This window comes from Vigna radiata, chromosome 7, assembly GCF_000741045.1.
Source record: "Vigna radiata var. radiata cultivar VC1973A chromosome 7, Vradiata_ver6, whole genome shotgun sequence".
Lineage (NCBI taxonomy): Eukaryota > Viridiplantae > Streptophyta > Magnoliopsida > Fabales > Fabaceae > Vigna > Vigna radiata.
Window position 1 is genome coordinate 32,247,181 of NC_028357.1, and position 13,192 is coordinate 32,260,372.

Sequence of the window (13,192 nt, forward strand, 5' to 3'; positions counted from 1 at the left end):
AGATTAACTTGAATTTGATAATTATTATGATTATATATTATCAAATCAATATTATAAGCTTAAAATGAAAATTAACTTGAATTCGATGATTATTATGATTATATTATCAAATCATTATTATACACAATTATTTGTATAAATTTGTATAAATGTAAAAAAAAAATCATCAACTCCGTGGGTTGATCCAGGTTGATTGATTTGAAAAGAAATTAGAAAAAATACATCAGTTGCAAACATGAAGCTTTGCCCCGACCCTAATCTGGTTCCAGATGGTCAATTAAGTCAAACTTGTTCTCTCTTAGGGTGTGACTGCTCGTATGTCTTGTGATAATTTTTATCTGCTTTCATACTAGGAGTCGTCCGTACCAAAGTAACGGTCTCCAAATTGGCCTAACCCTGGTATGACCTGGAGCTGGTCATTTAATCCTTCTTCGATCTCTGATGTGACAATTTTCATATGCGGAAAACGTTTACAAACACATTGTATGCCCTCAGGAGCCTGAAATGGTTTTTTAAATTCACTGTACTGGTATTCATCCAACGGTCTTAGTGCTACTGAATTGACTAACTTACAGAAATGAGGTTAAGGAATATTATCTGGGACTCTGGAACTCCTTTCTTTATGAGAAGCTCGACTGCTTCGCTGGCTGTGTTACCTAGATTATAATTCAAGTGCTTATTGCCAACATTCCTAAATTAATGGTGTCTATTGTGAAACTACAATTGTGTTCTGCCATCTGGTAGAAGATGCTAATCTTCCACCATCTTTGGCGTATGTACCGGACCAATTGGTTGTACAACACAATAAGAGATAACAGATCTTATAGGGAAAAATTTAAATAAATAAATAAATAATTTTCAGCATTAAAAGTTTTATGTACAAACGAAGAACGAAGGGATGCATCCAAAATGATAACTCACCTGTCCCGAGTACTGGGTCCATGAGAAGAACATGTCTCTCCGAAATATCTTTAGGAAGCTTCTCATAAATAAGCTAATGGAGTGGAAAACATTGCAACAATTAGGATGTGCAGATTCTATCATCTTAAAAAGAAATCTAACATATTGGAGTCAGATAGGAAAGTTAATACCTGGGTTTCGTCACCATCGCGGTGAATGAGAATTTTTCCAATCTTTATTCCTTTACAGCAAGCACGGAAGGCATTTTCCATACTCTCCCCACTGAAACATTTTAAACGAAACTTACAGTCATATAGTTACACAATTACTGAAATTTTTATTTTTTAAATAAATGATTTAACTATTAACAAAATATAGAAACAATCCAGCGTCAAATTCGCATGAAATCACATAGACATGCACTCCACATCATCACAGATCAGGATGGGCTTCCAAGACTGAGTAAACTTTTTATCAGTTCAAATTATGTTGAACTTGACCTTAAAATTTAGCACAGGACAATGGCATCTTAGAAAAGAAAATTTTAACGAATTTGTTTTCCAACTTTACTATAAGATTAAGAACATTTTAATACAACCAGTTTAAGAAATGAACAATATGGACAACCAGTATACGAAGAATTAATAGTGACAGAAAATCTTTTTAACAGGGAAAAATACCTTCGAATAATCGATACTCCGCACAATTTCTTACAAAAATCAACTCCAGTATAAATTGAGCCTGAAAAAAATAACAATAACAATTTGTATTTTCAAACAAAGTTGTTATTTAACAACACATTCTATCATGAATAATGATATTACTTCTTTAGACAGACCTGTAGGTGTGATTACTGGTTTCTCTGTAAACGGCAAGTAACCAAGACCATGTTCCACTACCTGTGAAGTCGGTGATATTAAGATTAGTTGTTAAGAGCGGCTGTAAATCCTGTATAAAGCTCATTGTCATTGCCTACCAATCGAATTAGCCGATCTGAGTAAAAAATGAAATCATGCTTTGATATGTCCCTATCACGAATAAGAGTGTGCATGCCTCTAGTCTGTAAGAAAACTTCAAAATTAGAAATAAATTAGCATAAGACATTTCCTTGGGGGCAAGAAGCAAAAAGACAACTTTAAAGTTTAGAAAGGACAAAGAAGCAAGATGAAAATCACCTGGAAAGTAGACTGTATAACATTCAAATTCGGATATATTTTGCAGAGGTTATGCTGGCCAAGCTTAGTACGGATATGTTGAACAATCAAATCAATTGCTACACGATTCTCTCCCCCTCGAGGTATTATGATGTCAGCGTATTTTTTGGATGGAAGAATAAAATCTTCATAGGCAGGCTTAACAAATTTTGCATACTGAAAATGCAACAAATATTTCCAACATCAGCTTCCAAATTCCACATATTGGTCTCAGAAATTAGAGTTAAAACCAAACAGAACCAAATTCAGAGTACAAGATCAAACAAAGTCTTTCATGCAGGATACAACGGTAGCAAGCACCAATGAGATTCAATCTGTTAAGTTCAAACTTCAAAGTTACTTCCCTCCAACCACGTTATTACATTGGCACATTGTTTCGAGCCCTCTTTCATGCTTAAGTACAGATGTAGGACCCCAGAACAAGACTATCAAAACATTATTTTGCCTTTTGGATAAAAAAGAAAAATCAGTTCAAAAAGAAAGACAACGTCAAGTAGCATTCGTTGGTCACTTACTATATCATTCCGATTTTGGCTCAAAAGCCTGTCCTTTACAATTAATGGGACTGAATCATTGTATAGGACAACGATTTATTCCCACATAATTTAGTTTTCAGAATAGGCATTGTTAGCCTTATTTATTCATCATCGATTGAAATCAAAATAACCTTTTTTTTTTTTTATCACCTCAGCAATTTTAAGATATCGGTTAAATAAACTATTGACATTTGTTAAATGGTAATCCTAATTCCCGAGTTCCTTCGTCTGTCAATCGGGTGAAGTTAATATATTGTAAAGCATAAAGATAATAAGTCTTGCCTGTTCCAGTACCGATTGTATATCTCTACCCCTTTCAACTGTATCACGTTTTATTCTGCGGGCAAGCCTCACGTCTGGATCTGCATGACATGCAATGCAATATCAGTATGACGAGAAGACCATATAAAACCACCTACATTTTCAACAGACAACAAAAAAAAAAAAAAACAAAAAAAACTACCAGAGAGGATCAAGAACTATGGATGGACAAGCAGAACATAGAGCAAACTCTCCTCACAGTGATAAATCTTCTGATTTCCAATGCTTAATCATAATTATTTATCGTGCTCTTCCAAAACAAATGAAACAAGCTTATTTGGTTTGTCTAATACAACTCCCTTATTATACACATGAAAACAGATAACCCCGACAGGATGCATAGATCCAGAGAGAGATTCATGGTGTTGAAGAAATTATAATACACAAATTTATATTACCTCAATTTATCCAAAAGCTAGTCTAGAATACTTTTTGTTGAGTAAGTGATGGTAGAACTTGAAAGGCTGGACCACTATACCTATAGTCCGTGGTTTATGACCAGGTTTGATCAATTCGATCAATGGTGAAATTTTGTAAAATCGAAGTTATTCCATGGGATCTCACACTGAACAAAGCTTAGTATATGGATACATGCTAGATCTAGGTAAGTACTAAATACAGTGTGTACCAATTTCCCCTTGTCTCTGAACATCCTTTTTTTTTTCCTTATGACAGACAAAATTTTGTATATTTTAAACTTAACTCATCATGTAAGAGCAATCGATGGGAAAAAGAACTTAAAACGATAAATAAAATGTAAGAGCAATAGACCTGCATCAACAAATATCTTCATATTCATCATGTTGCGGACACGTTGTTCATGAAAAACCAATATACCCTCCATAATGATTACATCAGATCCATTGACCTGCCAACCAATAATAAAATTAATAATAACAGCCTGCCAAATTTTCATTCTACTCGAATGCAACACCTCCAATCATAATTATCAGAAATCATCTATTAACTCAGGTCCAATCATAAAGAAAGGGTATTAAACTTTAAAATCATTCAGCAACTGTACGAATTAAAAAATTACACCCTTTCTTAACCTGAATAAAACAAATACAATTTCAGGTATGCTTAGCTTAGATAGATACACAGGCAAGCCTAAGAAGGAATGATTTCGACCGTTGGCTCTCAAGGAGCACTGTAACTGCAGATAATCTCGACACTGGCATAAAAGAAAAAGATTCAATAATTAACATGTAACACCTCACTTTATCTTAACGTAACAGAAAGAAGGAAACCTGTCGAGATCTGTCGGTAGATCTCTGATGAAGCTTGAAATCATATATGGGAATCTGAACCGACTGTCCAGATTTGAGCTGACCGAGGGTTTCTACTAGTTGCTCTGTGTCAAATGCATCTACCAAAACATAACAAACCTATAGAATTAGAACTCTAAAAGATTTATTCAACAATCTCGATTAAGTTTCAAGCAACCGTACTAGGATGATCAAAGTTATACTCATGAACGCGTTTCAACTCGTCATTCGTCAAACCGCGGTAGAATGAATCCTGCAACAATAACATATCATCAATCAAGTTATTGCTGGTAGCAATTCACATGAATCCTTTTTTACTTGGTTTCAGATTTAGCATAATGCGAATAACACGGTTGCCATTACAAAGAAGAAATCCAACGATTCAGTTCATGCTTCCACAACGATCAAAATATAAGACCGTCGCAACACAATATTACAAACAGAGAATCGCAGAGACCTGACAAACGAGCACAACTCTGTGATCTTGCAGCTGCTGAATGATAATGTCGCACACAGTGGTTTTCCCCGATGCAGTGCCTCCAGCGACACCTGATCCACGTTGAGAACGCAAATCGAATCAGAGCACACACAAACAACACGTGCCATTAGATCCTCTCAGACGTGAAAATGCAGAAAAATTATACGTTCAGATTTTCGTTTTCAACTGTAAGATCTAATCCATCGGTAAAGAGAAGCAATTGATAAAGCAAGATGTTAATTCAATCAGAGTATAGAAGAAAATTGAAAAAGAAAAAAAAAGCAATGGTGTTTGGCTTCCAAAGAAGATGAAACGCTATTTATTTGTTTTCCGGTGAACCAGACGGATTGAAATAGAAAACGGTGAATGTAAGAAGAAAAAAGATGAATGGTTGTGTTGTGTGTGTGTGTAACGTAATAAGATATAATAAAGTTACCAATGATGAAGGGTTGATGAGAGGAAGTTGGAGAAGAAGACGACGTCGTTGAAGGTTGCCAACCAGAGAAGTGCGCACCGGAGACACAATCTATGACCATATCCATTGGAATGCGTTTGGTTTCCATGTTGAGTCCACTGCGCCTTTCTCTTCTAACGCTATTATATACGTATGCTTTTGCGCCATCTATCACCGCTCCCAATAACTTCACCCCATTTTGTCCCTCTTTTTTATAGTGAATAATAATACCATTACACATTTTTATATTTATTTGACACATAATACAACGGTGAAATGATCTAAAAAATATAAAATTTTATAGAAAATGATATTTTAACACTATTTTTTGACACCATTTTGACATTATATATGTGTCAAAATGTGGTTGGACGATTTCAAATTAAAAGAAATTGAGTCAATGACATATTTAGAAGAAAAAAACCAAAGTGTTTTTTTTTTAATTTGAAATCGTCCAACCACATTTTGACACGTGTACAATATCAAAATGGTGTTAAAAAATGGTGTTAAAATATTATTTTCCAAATTTTATATTTTTTCAAAAAAGAAAAAAGTAAAAAATAAATAAAAGTAATGTGAAATGAATGTAAAAGATTTAGAGGTGTCAAAAAAATCATTTTGATGATTTTTTTAATAATTATACTTTCTTATAAATTTTTTCAACCAATCAAATTACACAGTTTAAAAAATTTGTGTGTGAAATGAACGTAAATCAAAATAGACGTATTACCCATTTTGTTTTAGTTAAATTATTGAATCTATAAAGTTTTAAATCTAAAATTTAAACTTATTTGTTAAAACGTCACAGTATCCATCAATACATTTTGAAAACACAACCGAAACCGAAGAACAGCACTGAAAAACAATCCAAATTCCTCTATCTTTTCTTTTATAAATTTGAACTTTAAGAAAATTCTTACAAAATAAGTACAAAAGTAAATTTTAAGATAATGGAAATGTGAGATCGTTTTTTTTAAGTAAAGATTATTTTAAACGTATAAAGGTTAAATTTTTAAATTATAACAAATGCGTAAATTATAGTTTTAATTATTTAGTTGTTTATTTATAAAATTTATTATTCTTTTAAATATTTCTTTTCTTCTTTCTAATTTTTTTAAAGTTGGTTTTCGTTCTTTTATTTAATAAGATAATATCATGAGATGATGATGGAATAAGGATGAATGAGGATCGACGAATTGAGAAAGTGATTTCATCATTATCAAATTTTAATGTTGAAACATATGCTTGAGATCTTTCACCCTTACAAAATATTTTTGAAAATCTTATCAGATAGCTGAGTTGTATCGGAAATCTAGTGAATAAGTTTAGTGCATGGTATGTTTAAATTACAAAACCGACTTTCAACTAAATCAATCGAAAAAGTTGATAAATTAATTAAAAAAAAATTGAATTAGTCTGTGTCCTTACTCCAGCCTTCAATGTATGTGGCCTTAGAAAAGTCATCGTCAAATTTCTTAATGGGTCATTTTGAACTATACTTTTTTTCACAATATTTAAATGTTGGTTCAGGTGATATTTATAATTATTATTATTAATTGTAAAATAATTTTAAAGTAATTACAAAATGACACAATGTTCTTGTAAAAAAAAATTATTTCTAAATACATTTTTTTTTATACGTGAACTTTGGTTTAACATAATTCCCTTATATCACATAATTCTAAACTTTTTATTTTTCCTTTACATTTGACCCAACATCGGCCATAACCATTCTTCATAAATTTCAATTCTTTGACATTCAAAATACCAAACAAAGGACTAAATATACTTTTATCAGATTACAAACAAAAAATAACATATATTCGTAAAAATTAAAAAAAAAAATCATGTATTTTGAAGGATAACAATTAAAAGTATTATTGAATCACAAGAATCAAACGCATGAAAAGAAGAAAATTGATTGAATTACATTTTGTATGGATGAATGAAGAAACAAAATGGAATGAATTAGGATTAGAGAGAATGTACAAAGAAATCAATCAGCTATTGGAATGAATGATTGATTAGTTCATCATAACTCTGAACTCTTCAAAGCTAAGCATGCCATCTCCATTCAAATCAAAGCGAGAAATCATGGCTCTGCACTGATCCATGGACTTGGATTCACCCAACTTGTTGAGCATCCTCTTCAAGGCTTTGGGGGTGATGAAGCCACAGCGTTCCCTGTCGTACAAATCAAAAGCTTCCCTCAAATCCTTCACCTTCTCTTCCTCTTCAACTCCTTCCATCATCTTCACCAAATCCTCCAAACAAAGAAACCCATCACCGTCAGAATCCAACGCCGCAATCACCATCTCCGCCTCTCTCAACCCAACCTCCCCACCCATCATCCCTATTCTGTTCCTCAACTCACAAGCTGAAACCTTTCCATCACCGTCCTCGTCCAAGTACCTCAGCACCCGCTCGTATTCACCACCCTTCATCATTATTCCTCTCACCAAACTATCAAACAAAGTTGTTGTCGTGAAATGTTTGTTCTGCTCCGAGGTTTATATAAGCTTTGCGTTGTGTAAATGGCGCGTTTATTCTCTGCCAAAACTGTGGGAAGAGAATAAGAAAAAGAAAAACACAACAGTTACTGATTCACGCGGAGCCAAAGAGAGATAAGAGGAGACTTCAAAGGTCAATCAGTTCGAGAACAATATTAATGTTATGGTCAAAGGAATAGTGAATTATTATTTTATGTTTTTCGTGTTTTAAAACTGTAATTGCATGTTGCCAATTGGGTTGTGAGATCACGAATGAGCAAGACGCGTGTGGGTGGCGTGGTGCTAACCTAATAACACCACGGCTACGCTGCCTTTATTCAATCTTATCCTTTCCCTCTTTGTATATTCTCTCTCACAAATAAATTTTTTACATTTTGAAAGTAGTTTTTCTTATTTTTTATTTTTTTTCCTTTAAAAAAATATAAAAATTTATAATTTTATGATTATTTTACTTTTATCGTATATATTAAATAAATATAAAAGTGTGTTATAATACAAGATTTCATTTAATACACCAAATTACCTAATATAAAAATATATATTACATCTTCAAACCTTCTAGCCCTTTCCAAAATATTCATTTCGGTTATTTTCTATAAAAAGTATTTTTTTTATATCTCAACTGTTCGTTTTCAATTCCCAAGTTTAAATTGTGTTCATATTTGAATTGGATCGTGTACACATTGTATTAATGGTAGTGTTTGTGATTTGTGAAATGTTATATTAGTATATTGTACATATTAGTTTTGTTTAGATTGGGTCAACCTTATAAAAAGAAAGATGATGATATTTTGACAATATTTTTTTGATAATATTTTAATATTATTTGTATGTTATTATGTGATTGGTCTAAAATCATTCTACAATCAATCATAATAATCATAAATACAAACATAAATCAATTACATAATGACATGTAAATGATGTAAAATATTGTTAAAAAAATGTTGTTAAAATATCATTATTCTAAAAAAAATATAATGGTATACTTTCGTTCTATTATTGGACAAACAAAATTTGGCTGCAGCACGTTAATTTTTTGACACATTGAATTGTGACGTATAAAACAAACAACATTGTTTGTTTTTAGTAATGTAAGAATACATAAGGAATTAAAGATGAGGCATTTAAATGACGTGTGGATGGAATCATTCTGGTGTGAGCAGAGAGAAAGAAACGTTTTCAGGATTATACAGAACGTTATGCAAGTTGAAATAGATTATAATTAGAACTTAATTTATCATTATAATGTTAGTAAAAGATGTTATGGTTTAATTATGTATTATTATTTTATGAAGTTATTCGTACAATTATTTATTTTTTAATTTCAACAGTTTTTTAATAATAGAAAACATTTTTATCAATAGTGCTTTCTTAGAGTTTAATTGTGTTTGAATGAGAAGTTCTATAGGTTAATTTATTTTTATAATGAATTTAAATAACTTTATGATAAAATAAGTTGTTATTAAAATTAAAATTATATTAATTTATGATAATAATTTTAATATTTAAAATTTAATAATTTTAAATACTATTAAAGTGTGGTATCTTTTCTTTATTAGGAGGACTGTCATTTAGTCTGACTAGTTTTGGAAGAAAGTGAAAATCAAAACATGAATTTCCGTGTTACATGAATTTTATATTTGGACATTATACAATAAAATATTGGAAAATATTATATGAATCTCTACATAATTAAAGATTATTTTATTCATTGAAAATAATATAAGTGATTTAGGGGTGTTTTTTTAAAATGGTCTAGGGTGTGTTTATGTAAGTGAGAGAATCGATTTCATGTAAGTGATAGAATTAACTATGAAATTAATTCTATGTGGGAGTGATTCTGTAAGTAATGAAATCAGTTATGAAATCAATTCCATATATAAATGTGACTTAGCAATGGTTTATATGTATAATAAATAATAACAATAATAATAAATAATTGTAATAATATATTAATTTTTCTTACAAATGTAGAATAATAATTTTATATTTTAATCTTTAAATTTTTTATTTATTTACCATATTAATTAAATCATTTACAAATTTTTGACAAACTCTTCTTCTTAAATTTTTTTAAAGAAACGATATAAGTTTTACTTCAAAATTTATTCATTTATTCTTTTTTAAATCCATTTTCTTAAATGAATATGGATTGAAAATATTCAATATTTATATTAACAATGTTTTGCATATTTTAAATGATAAAATATATATTTTCAGACCCATTTAAACAGCTCATTTCATGTTTTTCTATTAGAGAAAATGAATAGAAGTTCTCAAGTAGAAAGTAGAAGATAAGATTAGCCTAAAATCATTTACTTTTTGTTGTAGATTTAGAGGAGAGTAATTGAGACGATTTGAGAGGATTTGAAGGTGATTTTTTTTATTGTTTATTTGAATAGATTTGAAGGTAAGTGAAAGTAGATTTGGAAGGAAAATTTGTGAGAATTAGTGTATAATTTAATTTATGTGACAGATTAAAAAAAAATATTTCCAAATTCAGTCTCACTTACCTTTAAATCTATTCAAATAAACAAAAAAAAAATCTATCATCAAATCCTCTCAATTACTCTCCTCGAAACCACTAAAATGAAATAAACAAACATATCAACAACCATATATATGGATGTTATAATTCAAAATCATAGCTTCATCCGTATAATAATAACTGATAGGATCATTGAATAATAAGAAGTAGAATTTACGAGCGACAACTACTATTCTTGTAAAAAGGAGACGTGTCGTTTTTTAATTAAATTAGAAAACGTCAACATGAATAAGAGAAAGATGTGGCATCAGATTTTTCACCAAGAAAGTAGTGTTTAACAATGAGCGATGTAAAGCCTCTTCCTTCTTATGCCAATAATAGAATCATGTGATTTTGATATTTTGAGACTCAACAAACTTTTATATGTGATCATAAAGCAAGAACATGAAAAACCAATCATAATATGATATGATGTATGTCTCATTCAAAAATTAGAAGAGAACGTGGTAAAGAGGTATCTATTCTCATTTCTTGTTTCTTCAGTGAAGTTGGTAGCCATAATCGGATACATTTAGTTTTCAAAATAAATGTCCAATTCAAAAGACTTGTTACAATATTAAATTTACATCATTTGTGTTTTTACATAGGATTTCTTCCTATATAGTTTATCAAAATTCATGATATTTTGTTGGAGATTGATAAATTCATTTGTGCATTTGCTCCCTGATTTTACTTCCCTGGCTTTTACTTTTTAACGAATAGTCTTTTGCAATGTTGATTATTCAATTTCTTTATTCCTTATATTGATGATCCATGAATTTGTAATTTAGTTCAGGAGCCATAATGCAAAATGCAGTTAGCAGAGATTATAAACAGCGAAGAACAAAAGAAAACAGTGAGGAAAGTTATGAAGAAGATCTTATCAACCAATTACCAGATGGAATCCCTGTAACCATTTTATCTAAATTGCCAATAACTGATGCTGCTAGGACCAGCATTCTCTCAAGAAAATGGAGATATCTATGGACATATTTTTCTGGATCCTTGGAATTTGATGGTTCACCTATCATGAAAGACATGAAAAAAGACATTAAGAAGGCTGAAGAAAAAAGGCATTTGCAGATGGCAATGGAGATCATGTATGATGCTGAAAGCCAAACATATACAAGATGGATCGATAAATTGTTGAGTTCACTAAATGCTTCAGCTCTACAAGGATTAAAATTTTGGTTTCATGTGGGTCCTGGGTGTGATACTGATAAGTGGGTCCACTTTGCCATTCAAAAGAAGGTTCAAAAGCTTGAGCTGTATTTTGGGAATACATTTGAATATGTTCTTCCGTTGCACTTGTTTAAACTGCAAAGTTTTAATTCCTTGCATGTTTTGCGTCTGAAATGCATTACTGTGACCGAGGAGATGCTAGAATATCTACTGCACTGTTGTCCATCACTTGAAACGTTGAACTTGGTTGACTCAGTAGTTCCAAAAACTATGAAGGTTTCAGGTCCATCCCTCAAGCTGAAAAGTCTAGAATTGATGAGATGTTGGGAGCTGCTAAGACTTGAAATTTTTGCTGAGAATTTGATGTCATTCAAATACTACGGACCCCATTTGGATACAGAATTTAAGAGTGTTCCTAGTCTTGTGGAAGCAACATTTGGAGGCTCCTTTATGGAGTTCACTACAGAAAGCTTTTTACCACATTTGGAAGTACTTATATTGGATATTACACAAAACATACCTGAAGTGGTAGCCTTTTTATTAGCTAATCATTCCTTTCTTCAGGTTGAATTCCTTGTTCACAGAGTTGTATCATTTTTCTGTCTTATTTTCAGATTTGCTCGCTAGGTCAACTTCCCAAGTTAAAAAATATCAAGCATTTGGAGTTGGTTACCTGTGGTGATGATGGAATCACACTTGGTGCTTGTGCTTTGTTATTAAGGGCATCACCTTCACTGTGGAAGTTCACACTAAAGGTGAATATCCTTTGACTCTGTGTTGTACATCAAGCAAGTGCTAAAAAGCTAGAATCCTTATATATTTGAATCTGACTTTTTTTTCATGCTCCAGATGCTACATACCAAACCCCCTTTAAAAATAAAACAAAAAATTACAATGAAATGTCAACACGGTCTCAAGGAGTTGGAATTGGTTGGGTTTTGTGGAGCATCATGTGAGGTTGAATTAGCTACCTACATACTTCAGAATGCAGTTGAACTCCAGAAGATAACCATTGACACAAGATTACCAACTAGACCGAAACTTAGACCACTGGGGGAGCACTTCAAAGCCTGGGATCGTGAGGAAAACAGAAACCGTGCTAAGGCACTGCAAGAAAAAGTGCCACCTTGGATTGAATTTGTTTGTATTTGAAGAGGTATTACAAGCTAAAACATCATCAGTATTGGAATTGAAAAAAAAAATATACTTGTAAAGGTGGTTAACCATCGTATATAGATAAAGAGATTATCCTCGTTTAAAACACTAAAAGGTGATCTGAAAATTTTATGTCAAAAGAAAAGAACTATTCAAGTGTTAATTGACTTCCTATAATTTGCTATGCTAAGTTACAAAAGAGATCCATCCAATCTTATGTTTGTAGGAGTGGAACAAATAGAAGTGTTTTTTTCCTTATATACCAATATTTTTTTTTTGGGAATCTTCTCTACTATACTCTTACTACTAGTAGTTTTGGAAAACAAATATCTGACTTTGAATTTATTATGGTTTGGATCTTACAAACAATCCATAGTATTCTAGCTTCGATAATGAAAAACATACTGGACAATGAAATCAAGAACATGTTGAAATTAAATTAACACTTAGATGCCCTGCTCAAGCATTGCTCGAACCCTCATTGGAAGACCATAAAGACGGATGAAGCCAGCAGCATCAGCTTGATCATATATCTGTCCACTTTCAAACGATGAGATGTCTTGCCTATAGAGGCTAAAGGGACTTGTACGACTGGTTACAGTAACAGAACCTTTGTACAATTTCAAAGTCACAGAACCTGTTGT

General features: G+C 31.5%; 4 protein-coding genes across 5 annotated transcripts in view; 1 reads left to right on the forward strand and 3 right to left on the reverse strand.

The window, feature by feature from the left end:
* Positions 1 to 82: 82 nt before the first annotated feature.
* Positions 83 to 5,343, reverse strand: LOC106767052 (uridine kinase-like protein 1, chloroplastic). 2 transcript variants are annotated; one of them, XM_014651871.2, is made up of 14 exons: positions 5,154 to 5,343; positions 4,697 to 4,788; positions 4,423 to 4,492; positions 4,222 to 4,340; positions 3,743 to 3,839; positions 2,945 to 3,012; positions 2,076 to 2,270; positions 1,877 to 1,960; positions 1,739 to 1,799; positions 1,581 to 1,641; positions 1,092 to 1,182; positions 922 to 994; positions 574 to 656; positions 83 to 499 (listed from the first exon to the last, which is right to left on the reverse strand). In XM_014651871.2, the coding sequence occupies exons 1-14, from the start codon at positions 5,278 to 5,280 to the stop codon at positions 350 to 352; spliced, it is 1,371 nt and encodes a 456-aa protein (XP_014507357.1). In that variant the 5' UTR covers positions 5,281 to 5,343; the 3' UTR covers positions 83 to 349. The 2 variants fall into 2 exon arrangements, with proteins under 2 accessions (XP_014507357.1, XP_014507356.1); XM_014651870.2 differs by having other exon boundaries at positions 2,933 to 3,012.
* Positions 5,344 to 7,023: 1,680 nt separating this feature from the next.
* LOC106767556 (probable calcium-binding protein CML31) lies at positions 7,024 to 7,779 on the reverse strand. Its single transcript, XM_014652478.2, has one exon. The coding sequence runs from the start codon at positions 7,616 to 7,618 to the stop codon at positions 7,196 to 7,198; it is 423 nt and encodes a 140-aa protein (XP_014507964.1). The 5' UTR covers positions 7,619 to 7,779; the 3' UTR covers positions 7,024 to 7,195.
* Positions 7,780 to 11,015: 3,236 nt separating this feature from the next.
* On the forward strand, positions 11,016 to 12,565 carry LOC106768118 (putative F-box protein At3g58860). Its single transcript, XM_014653073.2, has 3 exons — positions 11,016 to 11,921; positions 12,008 to 12,148; positions 12,243 to 12,565. The coding sequence occupies exons 1-3, from the start codon at positions 11,016 to 11,018 to the stop codon at positions 12,543 to 12,545; spliced, it is 1,350 nt and encodes a 449-aa protein (XP_014508559.1). The 3' UTR covers positions 12,546 to 12,565.
* Positions 12,566 to 12,861: 296 nt separating this feature from the next.
* LOC106769010 (argininosuccinate synthase, chloroplastic) overlaps positions 12,862 to 13,192 on the reverse strand; it is an 8,515-nt gene continuing 8,184 nt past the window's right edge. The window contains exon 11 of the mRNA XM_014654448.2: positions 12,862 to 13,185. Within this exon, the coding sequence (XP_014509934.1) occupies positions 12,995 to 13,185 (191 nt within the window). The 3' untranslated portion in view covers positions 12,862 to 12,994. The remainder of the gene's footprint in view (positions 13,186 to 13,192) is intronic.